Source organism: Oryx dammah, unplaced genomic scaffold, assembly GCF_014754425.2.
Source record: "Oryx dammah isolate SB20612 unplaced genomic scaffold, SCBI_Odam_1.1 HiC_scaffold_26, whole genome shotgun sequence".
Classification (NCBI taxonomy): domain Eukaryota; kingdom Metazoa; phylum Chordata; class Mammalia; order Artiodactyla; family Bovidae; genus Oryx; species Oryx dammah.
This window is the reverse complement of record NW_024070210.1, coordinates 78,761,661-78,789,252: the sequence shown is the minus strand read 5'-3', so window position 1 is coordinate 78,789,252 and position 27,592 is coordinate 78,761,661. Positions and strand designations below refer to the sequence as shown.

The following is a 27,592-nucleotide window of genomic DNA, read 5'->3' as shown; positions in this document are numbered from 1 at the left end:
CCTGGGCTTGAGAGGAGAGAGCTCATCTCTGCTTTCCTTGTTCTCACATCCAGGGTGGTGGGAGCAGAAAGTCTGGCTAGGGTCACCCTCTTCTCCCCACTTCCCCCACTCCTAGACTGACACTCCAAGGGGCTGAGCCTCTAGTGGGCATCCGGGCAGTGGAGTGGTAGGTAGTCCCCAGCCATGAACTTGTAGAGCAATGCACACTTTCAGTGGGAATCCAGTCTGAAAGGAAAGGCAAAGGAAATGTTTCTTCAGGGCAAGAGACAGTGGGTGGCCTTTTGGGGACACTTGCTGTGTGGTCCCTGTCTGCCAGATTTCAGCTACAGGTCATTACCACCCATGTACATGGGCCTACTGCTATGGGCTGCCCAGTGGAAGAGCAGGGACCCATGCTTTTAAGTGGGTTTGCCTGGCCCCCAGCACAGCCTTCTCAGTGGAATTTTTTAGAGGTTTTTCCAGGAAGAGGTGGACTTAAGCAGCTTGTTGAGTTAGGCCCGCCGAAAGTCCTCATTGGTGGATGGCTTGGTTTCTTTCTGCCCAGCTAGTGATCCACAGCAAGCTGAAAACGACCCGGACCAAATCAGTCAAACAGGAGCACAGTCTCTTCCAAATTGCTTTTATTGAAGCCGTGGCAGCAGAATATACAATGTGGCTCAGATACACAGCAGAGCAGGGCCTAGATCATGAAAAGGTAATTTTTCCCTACATCTTGGGAAAAAGGGTGATATATATATTTTTATGAACACTATGTAAAAAATATAAACAACACATAACATTCTCCAGGAGCTAGAGCCCAAGAGAACCCACTGGGGGTCCACCATCCAGTGGGACATCAGAGGCAGTCTCTGGGGTGTGGGGGTGGGGAGGGAGTGTCCCCACAGCCAGGAGAGGCTGCAGCAGCCCCCTGACTTTGCCAAGAATGCCAGGCAGTGACAAGCAGCAGTGAGGAACAGAGTGGGTGGCAGCCATGCTGGGCAGCTTGTCAGCATCTTGATCACCAGTATCTGGAGGATCCAGTTGGTGGTATGGCCAGCCAGGCCAGAGAGGAGGAGGGAGCCTTCTCATCCATGGGGGCAGAGAGTGTGCCTCTCTGCTTGAAGAGGGAGAGGAAGGGCGACGAGGAGCAAGGGGCGAGGGAGCATGGAGCTCTCAGGTTGTTGGTGACCTGGGGTGAGGAAGAACAGGGTCAGGCTGCATAGTGATGAGATTCAGAACAGTTAGGGATGTGATGAGGATGCTTCTGTTTGTAGAGTTCTAGGGGCAGATGGACCCAGAGTTCTTTTTGATGAGATGCTCTTGTCAGTGGGATGACCTGGGACACTGGGGAAAAGGGTCTGGAGATTCTAGTCAGAATTAGGGTGGATAACAAATACAATACTGCCTCACCACATTGGGGTCAGAGGATCTGAGGAAAGGAATGGGGGGCCCCATAAAATTTGCAACGAATGGGGTACAATAGAAGGCGTAGGTATGAATGAGTCTGGGTCCTAAGTGTCTCCTAAGTTCCACTCATTAGCTGTGTGGCCTTGATGTTCCTCGGCCTCAGCTTCTTTATTCCCAAAATGAGGATACTAACAACAGTTCTTCATACTTTGTAAGTGAGACGTGACCATTGTCATCTGAGGAGTGTATTGTGTTTCTTAAGTGTTTTGGGCCATTGCTATTAACAAGAGGAACCACTAACAGAAAATGAAGAGTCTGGTGGGTCCAGACTTAGGCCCTAAAAGCAAGAGCCTGGGGGAAGTTCCTTTTCAGAGCTTGGGGGACCCGCCCCCAGGGCCCCGTTGCCTGGCTGAGATGTCAGCTCACCTCAACTGGACCAGAGCCGCAGCGTCATGAGCAGGTTAAACCCGACCACCTTCAGGAGGAGGATGCGGAACACGATCACTGACAGGTTTTGGGAGTTTAGGTTCACATCTGCAAAGACAAGGAGCCACGGCAGTCACGGCACAGGTCTGCACAGCCCCCGTGACACGAAAGCAGGGTGGGGAGTCTGTGGGCTCCAGGGCCTGGATCTGCCTCTCCCTTTGAGCTTTGGTGAGCATCCCCTCATAAACATATCTGTGCATCCCTCTAGGGTCGACAGGGGCTTCCCAGGTGGCACAGCGGTAAAGACTCTGTCTGCCCATGCAGGAGATGCAAGAGAGGCGGGTTTGATCCCTGGGTTGGGAAGATCTCCTGGAGTAAGAAATGGCAACCCATTCCAGAATTCTTGCCTGGAAAATTCCATGGACAGAAAAGCCTGGTGGTCTACAGTCCATGGGGTCGCAAAGAGTCGGACACCACTTGGTGACTGAGCACGCACATTTCATTTCCAAAGAGAAACACTAACAGCGCTTACTCTCTGTTTTAGGGCTGAGCCTCTCAGTGGATGGGGATAGTGAATGCTCAGAACTTGGCACATGCAACACCCTGGGTCGGTGCCCCTTAGTGAGAATCTAGTGGTGGAACCACAGGAGGAATGAAAGTGAAAGTGAAAGTTGATCAGTCGTGTCTGACTCTTTGCGACCCCATGGACTATGCAGTCCATGGAATTTTCCAGGCCAGAATGCTGGAGTGGGTTGCCTTTCCCTTCTCCAGGGGATCTTCTCAACCCAAGGATCGAACTCAAGTCTCCCACATCACAGGTGGATTCTTGACCGGCTGAGACACAAGGGAAGCCCAAGAATACTGGAGGGGTAGCCTATTCCTTCTTCAGTGGATCTTCCTGACCCAGGGATCGAAGCCAGGTCTCCCGCATTGCAGGTGGATTCTTTACCAACTGAGCCACAAGGGAAGCCCAAGAGAGATGACTCAGTACAAATGACTCAAATGGAAATGAATGTGGGCCCAGAGTGGGTGGTGAGGAATGGTGGGGATCTTTGAGAGCCAAGGTCACCGCCCACGTGAGTTTTGCTGCTCTTCTTGAAAGAAGGCAAAACCCCCCGGCTATGGAGGGAGAACATCCTTGGGAAGACCTGGTTAGTCTAGGGCTTTATGTGAGCTGGTCTGAGATTTCCCAGCTGGGCCACCCAGAAGCTCTCTTGATCTCTGTGGACAGTGGAGCCACTGAAAGGAATACAGAGGCCTGGGAGTGAGTCATTGGTCTAGCAAAACTAGACTTATCCTCGAAGTTCTTAGAGTGGAAAAGAAAATTAGAGATGGTGAGTGGAATCTAGGGATTCAAGAATGTCCCCAGGCAGCTTTGAACGGGGCTTGAACTGCTGTTCCTGGTCCTTAGAACTTCATTCCTAGATCCCCATGTTCCTTCACACTGCCTCTATCCCATCTGGGTGATTGTGGGTTCATCGTCTCCCCAGACCTGTGTGAAGCCAGGAGGGATCCCTCCCTTACCTGTTTCAAAGCTTTTCTCTACCAGCGTGGCATCACAGAGGATTCCTAAAAGGAGAAATAAAGACATTTTTCTTAGAGTCCTGAGCATTCTGACTTCCCACCCCAGAAGCCTTTCCCATGCCTCCTCGTGGAGAGATCTGGAAGGAACTTGTCCCATATGGGACCATCTGTTGAGGCCACCACTGACTCTAGAAAGACCAGCACCCTGGCTTCTAGGCATTTCATTTACTTAATACTGGTTGTGCTAAGTGCATATTACATGACACAAGGAGCCATCAGACCCCACCCTTGGGTGAGTTCCAGTCTGGAGTCTCATAGAGGAAGTAAGACAGACACAGTGAGAATTGTCATAAGGGGTGTGGATGCTTTCATCTATCTCACAAGGTTTTGACCCCTGCACCCCAAATCTGTTTGCTTGTTTTTTCTAACTCAGTAAATGCCATTATCATTGACCTAGCTGCTCAGAAAGAAAATCCAGCCACCTTCCTCAATTCCCTCTTTTCCTTTTCAGTCCTGCATGGTTCTAGCTTTGAATCCCAAATAGTGTTGAGCTTTTAACTCCCCTGCCGCAGGGACTTCCCTGATGGTCCAGTGACCAAGACTCTGTGCTCTCAATGCAGGGGGCCTGGTTGGGGAACTAGATCCCACAAGCTCCAACTAAGAGTTCGAATGTCCTAACTAAGGCCCAGTGCCTTAGTTTAAAAAAAAAAAAAAATCAAATAAATAACTCCCCTGCCACAATCCCATCCTGGCCTCCATCATCTCTCTGCTGCATGAGCTTCTTTTCTGTTTGCACTCTCAGCTCCTACAATCCATTTTCCACTCTAGTCAGAGTGATTAAAAAAAAATTATTTATTTTGGCTGTGCCAGGCGTTCCTTGCTGCTCAGTCTTTCTCTAGTTGCAGCGAGCGGGAGCTGCTCTCTAGTTTTGGTGCCAAGGCTTCTCACTGTGGTGGCTTCTTGTTGTGGAGCACGGGCTCTAGGGTGCACAGGCTTTAATACTTGCAACACATGGGCTCAGTAGTTTTGGCTTCTGGGCTCTAGAGCACAGGCTCAGTATTTGTGGCACACGGGGCTTAGTTGCTCCGTGGCATGTGGGACTTCCTGAACAGGGATCAAACCTGTGTCGCCTGCACTGACAGGCAGATTCTTTACCACTGAGCCACCGGGGAAGCCCTCAGAATGATTTTTTTTTTTTTTAAAGTAAATTGGGTATCATTCGCCTGCTTATAGGCAACAAATAGCTCCTCACTGTACCAAACAGTGTCTCCTGCTCATGACGGGCAAGGCTCTGTGATCTGGCTCCGGCCTATCTCTTCCATCTAATCTCCTCCTGCCCTTTGCCTTTCTCACTGTGCTCCTGACTCTGTAAGGTCCTTTCTCTTCTTATGGCTGGTACCTCCTTAGCCTTGAAATCTCAGCTCAGATAGCATTTCCCCAGAGGGCACTTCTCTGACTTTTGTCCGTAGGGTGGCTATTTCCCCAACTCCAAGTTAAAGCAAGTATAATAATCTGGAGTTCTTTAAATTTCTGCTTGTTGATGGTTGGTCTCCCCCAACTGGAATGGGGCTTGCTCAGAGCAGACCCCTTATCGGATGCATTTCTTTCTCCATGGCAGCACCGGGCATGTTGTACAGGCACAATCAGCAGTTGCTGAGTGAATGAATGAATGAGGTTAGGAGCTGGGAAAGTCCTTTGGCCGAGATGGAGGAGTAAAAGAAGGGATCTGGGAGAAGCACACCGGAGCCTGGAGGAGCAGTGAGGGGCTGAGCAGAGGCAGGGGGTGGGGACTCAGCGAGGGTGAGCTTCAGGGCCCTGGTGCTCTCAGGCCTCTTCCCTCTCTGCTATTTGTCTAGGACGTTCTGTGACCTGCCTGGATGGGGCTCACTGAGGCTCAGGAATGAGAAGGGAGGGGTCTTCGCTGACAATTGATGAGGTTGAGACCACCAATCAGAGCAGCTTTTAGGTGTCACAGACCTGAGCCCTGGGCACAAATGGGCCTCTTGATGGAGGAGACTCCTTAGAGCAGAACCCAGGCTGCACTCACCGGAGTTGTTGGGGAAGGAAATGCTCTCGTTGAAGGTGTTTGCGCACCCAGAATCGCTGGTGTTTCCCCAGGTCACTATCCCGTTGCTCTTGGACCCCAGGATCTCCATGTTGAGCACGGTGCTGTCTTTTTTGTGCATCATGTTCCACTTGTACCCCTCCATTTGTGTCAGGTTGATTTTTGAGTCAAAATCGGTGAATAGGCAGACAATAGTGTTGCTGGATTCGGGGCTTCTCAGCTGGTACACAGTGGCGTTGGGTTCCTTGATTTCTGTGGACCAAAAGGACCTGGGTTAGGAGATGGTTGTTTTTCTCCTTGCTCCATCCAAGGCCTGAGTCCAGATGCCAGTGATGGGCAAGAATAGGGCTCTATGGGGCTGGCAAGTCACATTCTCAGGTTTGAGGTGGGAAAGAACATTCTAGAAACCATCTGCTCACAATGGACAGGACTCAGGGACAGGCACAAACTACGGATCCTGGCCAAGAGGCCAGGCTCTCAATGAACACACTCTGCCAGGCCCTGCCTACCGTTCAAGGAAACTAGCAATGCAGGGCCACTTAAGGATGCTGCCCATTTTTCTACTTAATAGGAACTTCTTCAAAAGCTCAGAAGGCCTAGGAAGCAACAACATCGTTCTGGCAGGACAAAGCAAGCAGAGAAAAGAGACCCAGCAAAGCAAGCCACATGTCTTAGAGTCTAGGGTGGTCTCCCCGTCTTGGGCTGGTGTTGACAGGAGTGTGATGTTTGTAATAGGCAGGCATGAACTTGGAAGATGGACCACATCACCAGGAGATTTCTCTCACTGATAACAGCTTTAGGCTCGAAATCAGAACCCTTGTGTCTAAGCCCCGGCTCTCCCATTTACTAGCTACAAGGCTTTGAGCAATTCACACCAGCTCCTTGAGTCTCAGGAATTTCATCTGTCAAGTGGGGATATTGCCTCATCTTTTTTCCTGACCAGGCTCTTCTGAGAAGCCATGAGAGTTTCTCCATATAAAGTTATATTTAATAAACGGAAATAATGTTAGTAATTGCAGCTCTTGATACTACCAGGAGATTGCTATGATAACTGCACTACCCAGTAATACGCAGTTTCTGCTCTTCCGCCCCAGGAAAGCAGGAGCTGCCGGAGGCTTTTCTTTAGTGCTGAGAATGACTCCTCAGTATTTTCATGGGATTCTGTGTTTTTAAAGCAACCCTTAGTGTTTATTCTTTCCGACCTCCTGCGTTTGGAGGAGGAAGCAGAGGTTTACTAGGAGGATTAACATGTTGGGGCCACCCAGCAAGTTTACAACAGGGCTGGGATGGCAGCTTCGGGGCCCGTGGGTCTCTGCTCCTCTAGCTTTCTCACCACACAGGCAAAGTCTTGCAGACCAGTGATGTGTGACGCACCCCGTGTGCTGAGCCAGTCAGGGTGGCCTTGGCAATGCAGATATCCAGCTGGATGAAAACCAGGGGAATCAGCCCTTGGCATGGCCTTGGGATGCTGAATCAAGACGGAGCTGCCTATGGGTAGGGCTGTCCACAGTCACATGTGAGCGACACCCAAAGCTCTGGCTTCAAAGGATTCTGCCTGCTCCACTCCAATCTCCATGTGCCTGAGAGGATGACAGCACTGTGGGTTAAGGATTTACAGCAGAAATCTTTTACTGGGAGGGGAGAGACGGGAAGCCATTAGCTAATACCACACCCCAGTGGATGTGTCAGTCGTTAGTGGGAGCCATGGGTGGGACCAGAGAGGGTGATGTGGAAGGGTGTGGAAGTGCTGAGAGAATGTGGCCTCAAGAAAGCTAAGGTTAAAGTGCTATCAGACACAGGTTGACCTCAGAGGGAGAAAGGGGTTGTTATGGGGGCCAGATACTTGACTCTGAGTCCTGGTTAAACTCTTGCTTAGATCCCAGAGCCAGTGGCTGTCAGTCTGGAGAGGGTCTAGACCATGCTGTCCAGTGTGATAGTCTTTAGCTACACTAACCAACACCAAGCAAACTCCAGGAGATTGAGAAGGACAGGGAAGCCTGGTGCGCTGCAGCCCATGGGGTCACAAAGAGTCGGATACGGCCAAGCGACTGAACAACAAACATCAAGTAAAATTAAAAATCCAATTAGCAATTAAACCTTCATGTTGAGACCCCAGTAGCCACATGTGGCTGATGCCTACAGTGTAGGACAGTGCAGGTTGACAGAATATTTCCACTGTCACAGAAAGATCTATCGGACGGCATTGGTCTGGAGGGTGCGATGCCACGGACCACAAGGAAAGGCTGAGGGGGCTGAGAATGAGACTTAAAGCCAACTGAGATCCTTGAAGGGTGATACCAGGGCAGGCTTATTGTTGCTCAACTTTGCTAGTGACAGATCAAAATGAAAGAGCAGTTAGTGCGGTCAGAGAATTGGGGTGATTTTTAGCCTCTCTCAATTCTTGTTTTTACCAGCTGATACCCTTGGGCTTTCCCCATTGCATTTTTGCTCTTGTTTCTCCTGCCCAGCTTCCTTGCCCCTGGTTTCCTTCTTACTCACCCTCTCCTGCTCTCCCCACTGCAGTCTTTTCTTTGAGCTCATCGTCCAGATGAGCTGTTTAAAACGTGGAGCTGATCGAGTCACTTTCTGTTCAAAATACTCCAGAGACTCCTATCGCCTATAGGATAATGCCCATACTTCGTGGCACAGCATCGGGTGGTTGCCACTATTTGGAGCGCTTGAATTTCCTCTCTCAAGTCCTTTATATGCCCTGTATGAGTACAGCTGGACAAAACTCTTCACCCTGGCTCCCTGGAATATAAGCTCTGTGACAACTAGGATCTGTCCCTAGATGTGTCCCTAGTCTTGGCCATATACTAGGTGCTTAAGAAATAATTGTGGGATAAATAAGTGGCCTAGTGACCATCAGATTTGGAAAATTGCTACTAATCAGACTTTTTGGTAAAAAAAAAAAAACCTGGCTATTGATCCCTAAACTTGGCTTTTTAAAGCCCTCTTTTAGGGACTTACATGGTGGTCCAGTGGCTAAGAATGGGCTCCCAGTGCTGGGAGTCCAGGTTCGATCCCTGATCAGGGAGCTAGATCCCACATGGCACAACTAAGAGTTCTCATGGTACAGCTAAAGATATTGTGTGTCACAGCCAAGACTTGGCGCAGTCAAGTAAATAAATAAAAATAAATACTAAAGAAGAAGTCCTTAAAAAATAAAGCCCCTTTTTCTTTTATCCCCAGGTACCTCAATGCAACATTTTTGTCTGAAAACAAAGAATGAGTCATTATTAATTTGGAGATCTTTAGGGGTCCATCTGCCAGAGCCCTGGGAGAAAAACATCCTGTTCCACTTTAATAAGATAAACACCTCCTACCACTGATGACATCTCAGAAGGTAGGCTTAGCAAGACTGGATCAGCTTTTCAGTGTGGAAGCCCAGCTACTTCTAGATCCTCACCATTCATTTTAATTCAGAATTAGCCACAGAAGCACATATTCCAAGGCTCTAGTGCCTAAGATCCCCAGGGTACAGCAATGATGGAAAGCTCCCTTACCACCAAATCTGTGTTTGGAAGTTGGGCACCAGGAACTCTAAATGTGAGTGAGCAGTACTGACTTTGAGTTTGAGTCCTACTGAGGCCCTCGTGAGCGTCAGGAAGCAGTGAACCTTCACAGACATACCTGGAGTGATGGAGACTTTGGTTCCCTTGCCAAACTGCATCTGGGAGGCAACACCTCCATCTCACTCTCACTGTCTTCATTACAGAAAGACTTAGGTTTCCTCTCCTCTGACGGATGGGCTCTTACAGCCCACTGAGCAACAAAGGAGGGCGGTCCAGGCCATGAGCTGTCCATCGGAAGAGCTGGCCTCTCTCACCTTCACCTCTGGTCTGCATTTCTAAATTGTTTCCTTGTTTCCCAGTGGCTGGCCTTGGGCCTAATGGTCTATATTATCCTGAAGGCTCTAGCATTCCTTTTCTCCATTGTCTCTGAAGACATCTTTGGCTTTCTTTCTATCTAACTTCATTATCAGAGTGTTTACTTGGCCAAAATGCACATGCCTTGTTCATTCCAGAGATCAAGACCTCTTTCTTGGTGTTTCTGATGCCTGGAAGTCCCCTCATTTCCTTGCTTTGCCCAAATAGATCTTAATTTATCCTTTAGCCTCAACAAATTCTTTCTACTTCATAAAACCTTTTCCATGTAGCCCAGCTTTTCAGCCAGAACCCCATTTCTCTGAATCTCTACCGTGCCTGTTAACATCATCAGCTGGTTGATACAAAAATGGTTTTCAGTTTGCAAAATTTATAATATCTTGGTCTCTTTGACTAGTTTTTATACTGTTTGGAGACAGTTTAGGCATCTCTCTTAGATATTCACACTCAGTCTCACGTTTTATAGAATGATGGCCACAGAGAAGGCATTTAAAGTTATCTATTGAATGATTAAAGTCAAATTTTAATGTGTTTGACCTAGAGAAACACAGATTTTCAAGATCAATAGTGTTGCTTTTTCCATTCACAGAGGCCTCTGTAAGACAGTTATAACACTTACAGTTAGCCTTGCCATGGTAATACCAAGATCCCCAGGGAAAAGGTTAGCAACACTGGTCCATGGGGCTGCAAATGGTGCCACCTGGAATGACTCACCAGATATTATGGATACTTGGGTTCCTTTCCCAAACGTGAGTTTACTGATCGCTCCTCCTGTATTCACACTGCTGGGGATACCATTATAGAAACTCACTGGCCCTGCCTCCTACTTCAGTGAGAAACACTGGTCTCTCAGAGGGGACAGAGGATCACACTCTTTAGAGTTAGACCTTCTGCTGTTCAGTGTTGAGTCTTTGTCTCTTAATCCTTTTCTTCCTGCCCCATCCTGCTATAGTGCCCTGGATTGGAGGTTCTGATTTCCATAAACACAGAATTTAGTAGACAACCTCCTCTGCTCAGGACAACAGTGTCTTGGATCCTCTCATGAAAAGGTCCAGGACTCCTTGCCCATCATCTGACTCATGATTTTTCAGGTTCTGGCCCAAGGGTATTTCCTGAGCATTGAGTGCAGGATGAGAGGATGTTCTGGGATGGGTAGAAAGAACCTTTTGGGATTCAACAGAAGAAAGCACCTGGGCTCAACTGGGCATCTCAGACAAAGAAGAATTAGCTGTCAGTGGCCACCTTTGCCCTGCATTACTTACTTGGTTGGACACTCAGTCTGGTCCCTGCTCCAAAGTTTAACTTATCAGTGCTGAATCTCCACCGAGGGTAAGGTCTTTGCAATAACCGTCCTGACATTAACCTGCTGAAACCTACCAGGCTCTGAGGGCACCATCTGAGAAGGGTCCCTGGCTTTTGTTTCTTAGGTTTCCTATTTCCCATAGAAATTGTTCCCCTTTCCCTTTACAATAATGAAGCTTTAGAATAACAAAGTCTTCATGATGAAGATGATAATTAATATTATTTAGAAAAGCTGCCTTTTATTGATTACTTGCTATATGCCGAGCATTATCTCATATTATGATGTGGTGATTTTTATTTTTCTGTTGAGAAAGTGAAGACTTAATTAGCTGGAGAGGACAAATCCAGACTCCCCCCAAGGGCTGCTAGCCTTCTAAGCTATGCTGTAAACCCCACACCATCCTGCCTCCATACCTTGTCGTATTTGCCATTCACATAGGGGTCTGGGTCATTTTTACCCGGGGAGCAGTTCAAAATTCTACTCAATCTCAGAGAGGAAGATTCTGCGAGCAGCTATCCCCACACTATGGTCGTTGGTCCATCCAGGGAATTTAGCTACCTGCTGCAATAAAAGAGAATTTGTGTTTGCCATTAACTCATCTCTTTCCCCCAAGAGCATTTAGCTAATTTCCTGAATGCTCAGATTATCTGGTGCTGATATGATCCGTTTCGCTTGAAAGCACCAAGTATCTGCAACTCTTTTTATGTTTCCGTAAATTGTTCTGCTCAGATTTTCATTTACCCAGCTGGCTCTTGGCACTTCTATCTTTAACATGAGAAATGGGAACATTTCAAGTTCCCAGAGAGTTTGTAGAAATGGAAATGAGTGCTTCACATATCCTCAAGTTTGCCATAAATCAGTGCTGGTTTTCTCACAGACAAAAGGTCAGTCACTCTGCCTCGGTCACTCACACCGTCATACTCACGTGAGTGTACAGTAAGCCTGGTCCCGGTTCCAAAGGTCGGCTTATTGTAGCCACCAGACGACACCCACTAGGAGGATGCTTTACAAGAACTCTAGCACCTGGCAGGGTTAGCAATGACTCCTGTGTCTGTTTTACAGGCTCCTTCAAAATCCCTCTTTCTCTAGCACAAGAGAAAAGTCCGGCTCACCGAGTCCTAATTCCTGAGCTTTCTGTATAACAACCTCATACACCTTTCTCTCCGAGCCAGCCTTCAGCAGGTCAGGCTCTTTCTGGAGGGTGGATGCCCATTCTAGATTCCACAGTGAAAGTGAGGAAAGAAAACTGAAAGAGTCTGGAGAAAAACCAGAGATTAATTGGGAAATGAATCTTGAGCGAACATTCACAGCACTGGGAATAGATGGAAAACCTTGAGTACAACTTAATCATGGAAGGGAGGCCTATGAGAGTGCTTGTATTAGAAAGTGGTGCTGTTACTCCTTGAGGGAAGACACAGACTAATATTTCCATAGGAATAGTCCCATAAAGTGCACAAGGAGGACTGCTTAATTGTGAAGGTTGTGAGAATCAGGAGTGAGTTGCAGATGGGGCTCAAGAATCTAGTTCTCTGGAAAGTTCTAAGGTTAGGATTAACGTTCATATGGGGACAAAAAAAAGTCTCCAGTTTGAGAGTGGTTTAGACAAGTCCTTTTCAGTGAGAATTTCACAGAACTCTAGTCCTAAATTTTTCTGCAAAAAAGATTCTAAGCTCAAAGAAGTGTGGAAAATGCTGTATACTCTATTTTTAGTCCTGAAGCCTGACAACACATATTAGCAGTTTAAAGGCTCTGAGAGGTCTTACAATAAAGAAATTTAGAGCTTCTTAAACTTATTTGATCCGAGAATATTTTGTTTCTTAAAACATCGATTAACCTCTGTGGAACATGTACAGGTTTAGATATTCATTCCCTGGAAGTCCCTTTTCTAGTTCAAAGAATTTAAAATTCATCCTAAATTTCAGCCTAATTTTATCCTTAAGCTTTCGTGTTCTTAGTCTGTTTGTTCTCCTACCAACTCCTACGGACACAATTAGGGGTCTCATTGATGCTGATTATTTCTTTCTAATCATTATGAAACAGCTTCATTCTATTCAGGCAATTGCTGAACAGTAGTCAGCTATGTAGCAAATTTTCTTGCCACTGTCAGGAATGGCTCGAGGGCAGATATGAATGCAGTCATCATGCAAGACCACATCAACCCAATACTTTGCAGGGCTTACCTACTGGGAACAACGGCAACTTGAAAGCTTTGCCCAAATGTGAATTTGCTGGTTTTCTTTCCACACACCTTCCTACAGACCTTCGAGCTATCTGCTTCAAAGGAGATTCTGGCCCTAATGGAGAAAAATTTCCGTCCTGGATGGTGTCTCAAGTAGAGACATATATTTCATGTATTTATCATTAGACCACTTTCCTTTTTTGCTACCATGGGATTTTCCACTTGTGCTACTTCCCTGGCAGGATGGTGCAATTCTTATACCTCTGAACTCTGGTTCTTCAGAAATATGATGGGGTTTCAGGCTTTCTAAAGGAAACCTGAACTGACCCAGGGCAGGGAAGAGGCTTCGGTGAGTGCACAAATGAGTGGACAAGTATGGAGGAAGTTTTCCCTCGAGAAATGGGCTCTCACCCACCCATGAGCGTTCAGATGGGTTCTGTAATCTCTTGGTTTTGTAATTTAGCAACTCTGCTGGAGAATACTTGCTGCTGTCTAAACCACTAGGTTCTAAGCAGTTACTGCCTCTGCCCTGAAGTCCTCCCCAACCCTCTAGCTAAAGGCATTTGTCAACAATCATTTGTTTGGTGCTGCCTATGTGTCAGGCATGGTGCTGGGGTGTGGTGGTGTAAGGATGAAGGAGAGCGGGTCTTACCCTCACAGAGCTTATGGTGCAGTGCAGGCTGGATGAAAGTACCAAGCAGCCAGGATAGGAGGTCAGGATGCCTTCCTTTCTGCGATTCCACCGCAACTTGTGTGCACTTCCACTGCAGTATAGTGACACTGTCTTTAACTGTCTGTTTGTCTGGATGTCTATCCATGGAGAGATACTGGATGACAGAGACTCTGCCTTTTCCTTTCTTCCTTCTCTCCCTTCTATCCTTCCCTTCCTCCCTCCTTTCTTCTATATAGCGCTTAGAAAGTTTTGGGTTGGCCAAAAAATTTGTTCAGGTTTTTCTGTGAGATCTTTATGGAAAAACCCGACTGGGCCTTTTGTGTGTGCTCAGTTGCTCAGTTGTGTCTAACCCTTTTTTGACCCCATGGACTGTAGCCCACCAGGCTCCTCTGTCCATGGGATTTTCCAGGCAAGAATACTGGAGCAGGTTGCCATTTTCTACTCCAGGGGATCTTCCTAACCCAGGATAGAACCCACGTCTCTTATGTCTCCTGCATTGAATGAGCCGTTTGGTCAACCCAATAATAGGTATTTGCTAAATATTTGTTGAATGAAAGCCCTCTCAATATTTTAATTCATTTTAAATGCAATCCTGCTATCTTCTTTTATTAAGACTGTTTCATTTATCTTTTAAGTTCTGTATGGGTCCATTTTCTAAACTCAATATTTTTATTGCATTATTTAGGCCTTAAGTCCTTCCTTCCCATGTCTCTTGATTAGACATGGAGCTTTGTAAGAGTGTATCCCTTGCCCATGATCTTTGGGAAATTTAACTTATCACCTTTCATGAAGATTAAATGGTAACAAAAACAATTTTTTTGGCATAACCAGTCATGATTTCTTTTCCAATAAAGGTCTTTTGTCTCAAAGGAATCTAGAAATAGCAAAACAGTCTACCTCTATAATGATGAAAAGGCCAGGCCCCACTGGCAATGACTACGTTTAGAAAATAAACCACTGTTGAGCTTGTGGCTGGGAATTCAAATTTCAAAACATTCAAACCTCATGAAGAAGCATGAGAAATTAGTTTGGGAAGTGCAGACTCAACATCCAAGAAAGCAGAATAGGGACTTTCTGTGCTTTTGGCTGGAGTCTAAGGCTGGGCACTCACTTGGATGCACGCGGAGTCTTGCTCCACCCCCAAAGCGAGTGTTCTGCCGCCTGTGCCCACACTCTGCCACAGTGCAGTACAAACACTGCTTTCTGAGGGTGGCCGCCCTCCCCCCTTCCCTCCCCCATATTTACAGCCTTCACTCTTGGGAACAGAGCTTTTAAACAGCCTGTTTCAAGCTTTTGATGATAAATTTCTTTCTGTGTTACTTTATGCTCAATAACCAGTCCCCTTAGGTTTCTACTCCTCTCCCTGCCATACTTGCATTCTGCCAACCCAGTTCAGTGACTTTACTCATCTCTTCAGAAATAATGAGTCCTGGACCAAGGCTGCCATGGTTGCCATGGCAACAAGGCTTGGGTTGGGCAAACCAGGGGCCAGACCAATAGCCTTTGAGGTCTGTGATCTTCCTTCACAGAATGCAGGAGGGACAGTGGTAGCAGCAGGGTGGTATGGCTAACAGTAAGGCCCTGGAGGCAAATAGATCAGAGTTAAATTCTAGCTCTGTCATTCCTAGCTGTATGATGTTGGGTTGGGCAAGTTATTTGTCTCAAGCCTCTGTTTCTTCATCTGTAAAATGGGCCTAAAACTAGCTACCTAGCATTAAGATGGGTGTGAGCATTGAATGAGAAATTCTATGGAGGACAGGATGTAATCACCAGCACATGTCAGACATTCAGTAAATAGTAGCTAATAATCCAATGGTTCCCAGCAATGATTTCCACCGAGGGAGGGATGAGGCTTTTGGCAGCCAGAGGAGACCTGTCCCTGTCATCGCCCTTTCCAACACCACAGGGTGCCTCAACATTCTGACTGGGATGCTCTTGCCTGGGACAGATATCTCATGGATCCAAGACAACGTGGTAAGAGATTCTCAGCCACAGAGTTGAGGGGTAAGATGGACCCCTTGGCTGCCAAGAAGATAGTTCTGCTTCAGAAACCTAAGCAAGAGTGAAGCCTTTTTTCTCAACCCTCAGGGATTTGTCCTCTGCACATACCATGCAAAACCTTTGTCCAGCACAACCTCAATCATATCATTAGAACTGACACAATGGTAGGTTACTCCCAGACAACACTGGGCTCTCTAACGACGGAGCAGACCAATCACAGACTCCCTCATTATTGCAGTATCCTTCCATCATGTGTCCTCTGTCTACAGAATATCCCTTGACTGTTTCTATAATACTCACGTGGGTGAACAACAAGCTCGGTCCCTCTTCCAAGTATAAGTCCGTAGTTTCGTCTTGATACACACAGCAAGGAAAGCCCTTGCTAAAACCCATCTCACATGACCTCCCTCTACCTGTTGCCCCAGTGGTTGGGGCAACAATCCAGGGAAACCCTAGCCGACACGCCCAGAGTTGCAGGAATCTCCCACAGTTGTCCAGGGCCCCTAAACCTAGGGGCAGTGATGGGACTGGAAGAGCCCCACACTTCCTTTACTCAGGAGAATGCACATGCTCCTGTCAGCGGAGGAGCAAGGCAGCAACTCCCTTGTAGCAGCAGCACCACCAGCACTGCCTGCTTGCCTGGGGCCACAGGCAAAAGTCTGACTCTGTTACTCTTTCGTCAAACACAAGTGCTCCCAAAATGGAGGCAAAGGAGATTTTATATTATATTGTCAGTGGAGATGCTGAGAGAAAGCAACAAGGGGCACATAAAGGTTAGACACAAAGGTTCTTAGAAGTGACCTTCTAAGAATGTTAGGTGTGGCATTGATGGAGGACATGCCCTTCCTACTCCCATGAACATAAGTTGTCCAGCACCTATGGGGTAAGAACATCGATGGGTGGGGGAGAGGGTCGTGTGCCCAGGAGGATCGCAGCTCACTTACTTGGTGTGACCAGCACTCGAGTCCCGTTTCCAAAAGTGACGCTGCTCCCATAATCACACTCTGGGTAAGCGCATTACAAAAACGTCCTGGCTTTGCCCAACTTCTCATAGAGGACACACACACTTCCCAGGAGCTCTAAATGCTGGGAACTTGGGAAGGCTGACCCTAACGTTTTTCCTGGGATGGGTGCTCTGAGCGCTGGAGGGAGATTCCCTAATGGCTGTAGCAGCTTCAGCCCCATTGCTACCCAGCACCTCCATTTTCCTCATCACAGCCATCAACAAACAGCCTCTGGCTACTTCTCCTGCGCCGGGGTAGGAGGGAAGCAGAGCCTTTGCAACACTTGGTGAAAAACTTGTCTCCTACCTTGGCCGGGTGGGTGTGCATGTTTCTGAAGGTACTGGGCAGCAGCGGGCATTTCCCACCTCAGCTGCCCCTCCTGAGAGGAAGGCACCATCGTCTTGGGGACATTTGCAAAAGTGTTTGCAATGTTTCACTTTGCCAGAAAGAGTGGGAGCAAGAGCGTTTTCAGTAAGCCGTGCTGGGGCACACGCTAAAAACATGCTTCGGTGAGACTCAGAGTCACCGCATCCTCCTTGGGGCTGAGCAAGACTCCTGGTGACTCACGCCTGACTCATTTCTGCTTCTACTGTTTCTGTCCTCACCTCAGTCAGGGTGCTTTCTGTCAAGGGTTGTCAAGAAAGTCAAGCATCTCAGCAGATAACAACAGTCTTAGGTCCTTTTCCAGAAACACAGGGGTGGAATCCTGCTTGCTCTCTGCCAGGGAATGTGGGCTATCCACGGTCCTGTTTCCAGCTAGTGGGGCCCCAGGTCCTGTGCATGACCACACATAGCACGCTGCTTGGCGCACCCACATATAAATTGTTGATAGACTTTTAATAGATGGGTGTTTTATTTTTCTGACAAGACTGGAAGTTGTCGAGAGCAAGAACCACATCTTGCACTTCTTCTTTTCTTGGTTTGTTTCTTTTTAAATCACATATGGCCCCTGGCTTGTTGATGATGCTCGGTCATCACCTACTGAAGTGAACTGAGTTTTACTGTGCATAATTATTGGGACAAGAAGGCCAGTTTAGGGAGAGGTTAAAAGCTAAGTATACTCTGGGTAAATATGAGCTGCAAAATCTAAGTGCTTAGGCAGGGAAAAGCTAAGGAAGCATTTCTCAGAGAGGTAATTGGGAGGCAGCATAGAAACCAAAATATTGTGAGGTTAATATGGACCCTCAGTAGAGAGGGGGCAAGGGAATGAACAAGTACTTGATTCCAAAGGAAACAGATGTTTTTCTCCTGTTACCTTCACACTGATTCTCCTTAAAGGGTAAGATGAATAACGTGGCAGAAAAGTAAATTCAGTTAGCGGCATTGTTCTGATTAATAATAACAAAACAGTAGTGGTAATAATAATAATGAGATGACAATAATAATGATTATTATTATCAACATCATATTATGTTTAGACAAGAGCAAATGCTACATAGATACATGTAAACCCAATACTCGAAGTGAGGTTACACATTTCTGGAGATCTGACTTACTTGGGTTGATCAAAAGTTGGGTGCCAGTTCCAAATATGAATTTCTGATAACCTGTGTTCACACTCTGACATAACTCTATACAAAATGGTACCCCATGACTGGGCCAACTCTATACAAATGGAGCCCTATAGCTGGGCCATAGCCTGGGATTCCTCAATCACACACAAGTTAGTTATTAAGTGTGTGTGGTCATCAAAGTGGGAAGAGGTGTATAATTTTACTATTTAACCTTCATTTCTAAGAACATTGGAAGATGACAAGAAATAAGTCGCAACTCAATAGAAAATCCTGCTCTGTATACAGTACATTAAAAATTGCGTGAATATTCAGGTTTAAAAAGTCATTCATATAATTACAGAGTTTTAGTTCTAGACAGGACTTAGGGTAGCTATGTCCATCCACACTTACTAAGTGTTCACTACATATTTCTACATGAATAATGCTCATGGATATATATAATGCAACTTTACCATTGCCAACGTATCTTATTTAAATAACAGACAAAACTCTGGAGAAAAAGTCAATGAAAACAGATATCCATATCCTTCAACTATAATAAAAATCAGGTTATTTCATGGAACTTACTTGTTTCAACAAATAGCTTTGTTCCTGTCCCAAAGACAAATTTGAAGCCTCCCGTATTTCCCACAGTGATTTGTGCTGTGACGAAATGGACCACTTCCTTCTTCCATTTTTATGCCACAGCTGGGGATTTGGGTCAGGGAGCCTTATTTTGGGGAAGGTATTCAAAGCAAGGAGCACTTTTTTGCTTTTTCTTTTTTGGCCATGTGGAACTTCCCCGACCAGGGATCAAACCTGTACCCCCTGAAGTAGAAGCACAGACTCTTAGTCAAGGAGCAATTTTTAAAAAAATAGTCTCCCAGTAAAACCCAGTTTTTTTCCTGCTCATGAACAATCTCATACATCTTTCCTGTTAGAAGTGTTAGTTCACCAAACAGTAGTCATGGAATATGGCCCAGAGACCAAGATCCCCACGTTTTAGCCCCTGCCCTAGTTCTCACTGAATTTATGATAATGGACAGTTCAATGAACTTCTCTGGATCCTAATTTCCTTATAGAAAAAAAATTTCCCTTTCAGAGCTAAACTTCTATGATCCAGCAGTGCCCAAAGTGCCGTCACCATTGCATATTTCTATAATTCACAAATGAGTGAGGCACTTATAGATGGATTACACTGGGGACTGTCTGCCTGGGGAAAATACAGCAAATACTGAGAGGAAAGGACAGTCAGCGTTAAGGAAGTGGCTGCTGCCAGCTCTTCTCTCTCCTGTCTCCACTGGGGTACATGCTCCCAGCAGCCCCCCTGTACCACTTATTTCTCACTAAAAAAAGCAGAGTCCTTTAGATTAGCAGCACCCAAGTCAAGATCTCTCAAGGCTCCATCTCTCAACCATGGCAGTATCTAAGAATAGAAAACATAAATTTCATATATTTCCTTAGGAATTCTGATTGGCATCCTCTCTCACTTCTAAGTAAGCACTGGCACAGGGTCTGTGACATAAAGTAGTAGAAAGAATAAGTGTTTGAGATCAGGCAGGCAGATCCTGGTTTGGATGTAGACCCTTCTACTCACTAACCCTGGGATCTTGGGCAATACTTCTCTGAACTTCAGTTTTCTCTTCTGTGAAATAGGAATGCTGTTCCTTGATCTGTAGAGTTGTTTGAAGATACACAATACTGTGTGTCATGCACCTAACATGAATCTACCCATCATAGAAACTGAGATGGTGGTTATGATTTCTATGTTGTTAAATTATTAATCAATAAGGCTTTTTTTTTTTTTTTTAGTGTTAGAGAATTTGTGAAATAGCCCTAAGAGTCAATATCTTGGGTTGTAGTGATTTCAACTCTAGGGTGCTCTAGGAGTAAGATCCTAGAACCATTGATTTTGAGGGCTTCAACCCTCTCATCTCACACAGAGGGGCCATGACACAGTCAGTTGGGGTGCCATCAAATCTAGAACTCTAGACTGAAACTATAAACCCTGGGCTCCTTTCTCTGCACTTCACTGACTCCTCTTGAATAATGTTTAGTGCAAAGGGACATAGCCTCTGGAATGAGCTGGGGCATAGGTAAAGTAAAAGTGAAAGGGAAGTCGCTCAGTCGTGTCTCTTTGCGACCCCGTGGACTGTAGCCCACCAGGCTCCTCTGTCCATGGGATTCTCCAGGCAAGAGTACTAGAGTGGGTTGCCATTTCCTTCTCCAGGTGATCTTCCCAACCCAGGGATCAAACTCGGGTCTCCAGCATTGGAGGCATATGCTTTAACCTCTAAGCCACCAGGGAAGCCCTGGGGCATAGGTAAAGTGACCTTGAATAGCCTCCTATGGTGAGTCTCAGAGTCAATGGCAGTGGAGGTAGAAAAATTCTATTAGATTATGGCCATGCAATTTCCTGCTTTTTATCTTTTTTCCTCTTTCTGGCGTTTAGCTCAATTTTAGTGCTAAAAACTCTAATACTGGACAGAGCTTTTTGTCCTGTCCATTTTCCTCCTGTTACCTTCACACTGATTCTCCTTAAAGGGTAAGATGAATAACGTGGCAGAAAAGTAAATTCAAAGTTAGCAGCATTGTTATGATTAATAATAATGAAACAGTAGAGGTAATAATAATGATATGACAATAATAATGATTATTATCATCACCATTATATCATATTTTGACCAGAGCAAACGCTACATAGATACACGTAAACCCAACACTGGAAGTGGGGTCACTCATTTCTGGAGATCTGACTTACTTGGGTTGATTAAAAGTTGGGTGCCAGTTCCAAATACGAGTTTCTGATAACCTGTGTTCACACTCTGACATAACTCTATACAAAATGGTACCCCATGACTGGGCCAACTCTATACAAATGGAACCCTATAGCAGGGCCTAGAACAGGCTAGACACCAGGCTGTTCTTTAAAACAGGCTGTCTTTAAGCAGGAAGTCAAGCTATTTCTGGAGAAGCCCAGGTTTGTCAGCCTCACATCTTGGGAAAAGCCTTAATAGTTTGCTAAATTTCACCATAAGGAAAGGATGCTCATACAGTGTTTGAATATTTTCACAAATTTATCTGAGTGCCACAATTCTTAATACTTCAGCACTAGATTGTGGTTAATTATAAATAAGATACTAATGACAAAAATGACACCTCCTTGAGAAACTTCCAGTCACTGTCACTGGAATACATTTTGCATTTACCATAGAACTGCACACTTACTCAGCTTCACTTTTAGGTGGGTGCCTTTCCCAAAGGTGAGTTTGCTTCCTGCTCCCCAATTCCCACAGTGTCTGATGCCTCACAATAAACTCCCTCTGTCACATCACCCCTTTTCTTGATTTACCTGATGAGTTAGAAAATGTTTTAGGCTTAATATAGCTATTTGACTTACTCATATGAGAAAAAAACTCCCTGCAGCCCAAGAAGAATTAATTCATGGGCTGCTGGTGCCAAGGGGCCAGAGAGGTCATCCAGACCTACTCTCCCATTTTTAGATGAGAAAACAGGTCCAGAGGCAAGAGATCTGCTCCAGGTTTCACTGCTAGCTGGTAGCAGAGACCAAAACATGAATCTGTTTGACTCTCAATCTTCTATTTTTCCCTCTCTACAACATACTGGTATGTACTGTGTCACTTACTGTATTCTCTTCTTCTCTGTGGCCTGGAAACTTGATTTCTCTGGGTATTTGATTTCAATTAAATAAGCACTTTCTTTGTAAAAGGACCATGTTAGATACTTCATGGTATATAACAGGAGCCTCTGCTCTTAAGGATCTTTCAGTTTTAATAGGCGGATCTTCTCACTAATGAAATAATTCTGTAGCTGTATGTGTCACAGACTGTCCAGTATTCCATGGCTAGATACGCGATACAGAGGGAAGAGGAAAGGGAGGGGTACCAGGGGAAACACCACAGGCTAGTCTTTAAGCAAGAAGCCAAGCTATTTCTGGGGAAACCCAGGTTTGTCCTAATCACCTAGGGTATTAGTCTCTATTCCATCCTGATCTCGTGAATTAGTTCTACTAATTCAACTAATTCTATAAATCCAACTCTTCTGTTGGTTACTTTCCTTTTCCAAAGTCTTCCACGAAGGCTCAACCTTAAAATCATAGGTCAACTGATAAAACAAGGATGATATCACAAGGGTAAAACACAGTAATCACATGTAGAAGCCTTAAACCAGAGAACGAGAAAAGAGCAGTGAGGTTGGGTCAACATTTACCTGGAGAGACAAGAAGCACAGTGCCCTTTCCAAAAGTAAGTGTGTTGTATCCTGAATTCACACTGTAGCAAACCCCCATACAAAAATAGCCTGTAGTGTTGGGCGCTCCAATCTCTGACCTACTCAGGAAGGGAAAGACCAGCACTAGAATCTATTATGTGCCAAATGGGTTAACAACCTCTCTGTATAACCTTGCCTTATTTGGGCCATAACTCTGCCATAAACTCTGATACTATTATCCTTACTTTACCAAGGAAGAACAGATGATGTGGGGCTGAGCACGTGGAACCAGTCCTGATATACAAGTACTCTGGAAGCGGGAGACTTTTGTGCAGGACAGATACATGTTAGGAGGAGCGACTCTCGTTTTTGTTTCTAAGAGAATGAGACTGTAGCTGTGTTGCAGTTAATCTTCTTGCCAGAACCAGATGTTAGAACACTAGTATCAGTGATCCCCAAACCCCAGCTCATCCTCTATCATACAGTCATTTCCTGAGACATGAAAACATGTTCATCAACCTTCCTGCTGTTGCTCTGATACTCTACTCACCAGGCCTGACCAGCAGTCTAGTCCCGCTTCCGAAGGTCCACGTATAGCCTCCTCCCTTCCCACAGTGTTTCTTAGTCAGTCAAAAACACCTGTAAGCCCACACATCTTCTCATACCCAAGACTGAGAGATATAGCCCCTTCATCTTAACTTTTTTTTGACCTTCTGCATAACACAGGCCATAAGACTCAAATATGAGCATTTATTGTGCAACACTTAAAATGAAGCCTTTATCTACTCACAGCCCTGTGTCTATCACCATCCAACTTGTGATTTTCAACTCTATTTATCCAGCAGATGTATCTAGCTCTTTTGTCTTCATTACACTTATCAAACTTTAAATTCCTGCCATAGTATCTCTCCCAATTTTAACTTCAATCAATCTTAAACTTCATGGAATAACATCCAGATCACAGAGTGACAACTTACTGCTCCTACCTCCTTATCTTGCAGACTTAGTGACTCAGTGGCACCTTGGTTACCTACTTGAGTTCTGTTCTGTCCCCAAAGTTAGGCATGCCTCTGATTAAAGGGCATCCATTCTGGTTCAGGTTTTTTTTTTTTTTTTAATCACTTGCCTTCTCTTTGGTTCTTATTCTCTGCAAATTTACTGTTTGAGTTGGCCTCATGGGCAATGTCTTGGCTTTCTTTTCTATTAAGAAACAACACAACTTGGGAGAGACAAAACTATTAGAACATTAAGGGTTGGATGAGGGATCTTTCTAAATATCTTTATTTAAATCTTTCAAAAATGGCCAGAAAAGGCTTAATACATCCCCATTATGTGCTCCAAATGTTACAGTCTGTGAGATGACAACACAAGAAAGGAGAAATGCTTAAGAATTTAGATTTACTTAGGGTGACTTGAAGTGTCGTTCCAGTTCCAAAGGCAACCTTTAGGATTCACGCTGCAATGCAGGCCTATACAGAATGGCTTCCTTTCTGCCATTCTCCTGTGGGTAACCTTTAAGTGTCTGTACTTCAGCAGAAGAGAAAGTGGTTTTCACCAATATCTATGGCTACAGATCAACATGAAAATAGCTCTTTTACTAAGAACCTACATATTCTCTATGTAGAATTATACTAGCCATCCTAGCTTTTTCTTTTTGATCTGAAAACAATCATAGTATTTTACATGTACATAGCATTTGCTAGTTTATAAAAGTAGTTTCATATCCATTAACTTATTTTATTTTTAAAAAAACTTCTGAGGTGAGATGAAGCATTTTCATTTTACAGGTGAAGAAATTGTGGCCCAGATGCACCGATCTAGCCAGGTTTAGAAGAACTAGCAGTGTTTAGCCAAACTTGGCCTTTTTCTTTATGATCCACTCTCGGACTGAACTCTTTCAGTCTGTTGTTTTTGGTTCATCGACATGACTATTTTTGCTCCACCGTAAGATCTTTCTAGCCTCTGTGCTATTACTTTAACATTTCTTTCTACATCAGAATGCATTTTAGTCCACATAAACCATTCATTTCTTGATGCTCAGGCCCTACAAATACTGCAGTAAGTTCAACGGCCACATTAAGCCTCCTACTTTAGTGACATATTGTCTACTTACTGGGTTTTACTGATAATCTTGTCCCACTTGCAAAGATGAATGTGTTATAAATCACAACACCGTGCTGCCTGACAATAATTCCTGAGCTACCTTGATAATAGATTAGTGTGATTAGCATGTATCTGTCCTCCTTCCTGGGAACTCTGGCTGGGATTTCCTCCCTTTTTATTATTGAAATAAAGACTAAGCCATGGAGTTAAGCCTCTGAAAGCTTCTTTTTTCAGAGCACAATAGAACTGATGGAGGGGAAAGCCTGAGAAGAGTCTCTGGACAACTCTGACATATTTCCTTCAGAAAGATTTGCAAAATTTCACCAAGTCATATTGTTTTACCAGCCAAAGGATATCAGCTCTCGTCCCCATGTTTACTTAGGCAACAACCCCTGTACACAAGCTCCCTTTACCAGTGGTCAGCAAATTGCTCCCATCCCTGTAGGTAATCTATCTTTCTTTTCTCACTCACTTTAGTTTATTTAAAAACAAATTTGTGAGCATGTAGTAGGTATGGTTGGACATGGGGGATAGTACACATGTTTTTCATTTTGTTTTAATGTCTTTCATCATCAAACCCCAATAGTTAAAGAATAAGGAGATAGGGACTTCCCTGGTGGTCCAGTGGCTAAGGCTCTACACTCCCAAGGTAGGGTGCCGTGGTTTGATCCCTGGTCAGGTAACTAGATCTCACATGCTGCAACTAAGAGTTTGCATACCACAACTAAACCTGGAACAGTCATATAAATAAATATTTAAAAAGAAGATACACAGAAACACACAGGGACACATTTAGAAAAAAAGAATGAAACATTTAGTCCCCTGCAGAATAAGTTCAGGTGTTATGATCAATAATAACCAGGTACTTACTGGGATGCACTGATACTGTGGTTCCTTTCCCAAAGACCAACGCATTTCCTGCCTGGTAGGCACAGTGAAACAAGGCGTTGCAAATACCTTGAGTACCTGCTCACTCACCTAACAAGGGACAATTGTATTCTGTCCTTGCCTTCGGCAAGGAATTCAGTGAGCTCTCAGGGTTTTGGAATGCAACAGTAAAGCTCTGTTACTTTGTGAGAAGGAAGGTAGATGTGGTGGGTCCTGCGCTCACTTAACAACTCTTCACCCAACACCTCCATTGTAAGGCCCGGCGCTAGGTGCTAGGATACAGCTGAAAGCTGCTGGGACACTGTCCCGGTCCCCATGGCGCTTACAGTCGAGAAGGAGGCACACAGAAACCAATCCGTAGATAATACAATGTCAGGTGATGGACGTGCAGGAACAGATCAGGCTGGATAATGGGATGGAGAGCCAGGCACTGTCTGTGTTTGGTGGCTTGTTGGATGGATTAGGCAGGAAAGGTCTCTCTCAGAAGGTGATGTCTGAAGTGAGATCCAAGCATGAATCGTCACCTCCATTTATAGACCAGCAATTTGAGGGCCTGAAAGATCAAAGCCTGGTTCCAAATCACACAGTGTCAAGGATGGCCACGGATGCCTAGATCATGCCTTCTCTCTGTTGAAATACTAGATACAGTTCCACCTCATAAATTTCTGCTTAGGAAAGATAAAATGAGACAGGTTCTTCCAAAGTGACTTTGGGACATTACAGGAATTGGGAACTGTGGCAATGGTTGTTGAGTGCATTAAGGTTGTAAGAGGAGGCCCACTGGAAGAGAAGATATTAGCTTCTCAGAGTGTTTCTCAGATGACTTCTCTGCTGGAGCTGACCACTGAGATGGGGAGACTTCTGCCATTCTGGTTCTCTATTTAACTGTCAAACAATGCAAACCATTACCTAACAAAATGAGCTCTTGCAGTTAGGATGGGGAAGACATGGGAAGAACTCTGTTCTCCACTAAATCTGAATAAACGGAAAACATTTGGCAGTCCCCTTAGATTTATAAAAAAGTCTGTTACATGTCTCAGTAACTAATAGAATTCAAAATTCAATACTTACTAAGATTCACCTTTAGCATGGTCCCACTTCCAAAAACCAACTTCTGGCCACTTAAAAACCCCACAGTGATCTATTTCACCACAAAAACCAAAGTGAACTTCATTTACAAGCACAGGAATTCTCCCAGATTCCCTCACTTGGTTGACACCCAGTTCAACACTAAACACGTATTTAGGTAAATTCGAGAAAAGTCTTAAAGTTATACATTCTTTGGCATGGTAGGAAACCCCCGAAACCATTTCCTACAAGCTCACAGCCTCACTCATTTCTCTCCCAAGTGATCTCAGGTCTTGATGGTCTCCAGGGACAGTCTCAGTTACCAATTCTTATGTTCTGGTTTCTCATGGCTAGAAAGGTTCACCTTATATCCACGTTCAACCCTTTCTCTGCCAGAGCCAAGATCCATGAAGCTTTTTGATTTCCAAGCTTACCCTCAAATGGAGTTTTTCATAAAATCTCACTCTCAAAAAATTCATGAATCATCTGACTGCCCATACTTTTCAAAGAGATTTCACATACATTATCTCTCTTGATTCTTACAAAATCCTTTGAGCTAGGCAGAGCTAGAATCATAATCTTTATGTCGTAGATGAACTGAGGCTTACAGGGCTTCCCATGGGCATGTGGCTGGTGAGTGACTGAGCCAGATCCACTGTCTTTTGGCCCTGAGTTGAATGCCTTAATGATTTATTTGTACATGTTCTTGTATTGATCATATCACCATGGCTTTCAAGGATCTCTCCCTTCTTTTTTCTCTTCCCTAATGAAAAAGGCAGTATCATCAACAACAAAAACAATATCCATTTTCTCCCTTAGAAAAAACCAAAACAAAACAGAACCTCTCTAAATAAACCTCCAGCTCAACTTTTTCAGAGTAATGTCCTTTTAATCCTCACATGCTTTCTGTGAGCCAGGAGATAAGAGTTACGAATATTTCATTTGCATTAATTGGGAAAAATGAGGGCCAGAGGAGATAAATCAGAGTGATGGTTATAGAAGGTGCAGCCTGGTACAGACAGCAATATATTGCACCTTAGAACACGTGGGTGCTGGCCCTGCTATTGTGAGCACGTTCAAATCCTTTAACCACTCTGAATTGAGAGAATCATTGCTTTAGTTTTTCTTCTATGTTGTGGGACAAAGATGTGAAGAAATAAGGAAAGGGCCCTAACTATTTTCCTTTTCTTAAGAAGACAGATCCCAGAAAATATCAATATAGCGCTATTTTTCTCCACACTGAATTTGTGCATCACTATATGCTTATGCATAAGAGCAACACTACACAATTTTAAGGCAAGTTTGAGATGGATTAGTGTGGGCCCACATAGCACACTCAATCTAAAATTGACGACTAGGTTC

The 27,592-nt window shown here is 44.9% G+C and overlaps 1 gene segment (V, D, J or C); it reads right to left on the bottom strand.

Moving 5' to 3' along the window:
* Window positions 1-603: 603 nt before the first annotated feature.
* LOC120853384 lies at window positions 604-26,779 on the bottom strand. The segment is given in 5 exon segments: window positions 604-1,168; window positions 1,813-1,920; window positions 3,337-3,381; window positions 5,384-5,653; window positions 26,234-26,779. Coding segments are annotated over 4 exon segments (441 nt in total).
* Between the last annotated feature and the right edge of the window lie 813 nt (window positions 26,780-27,592).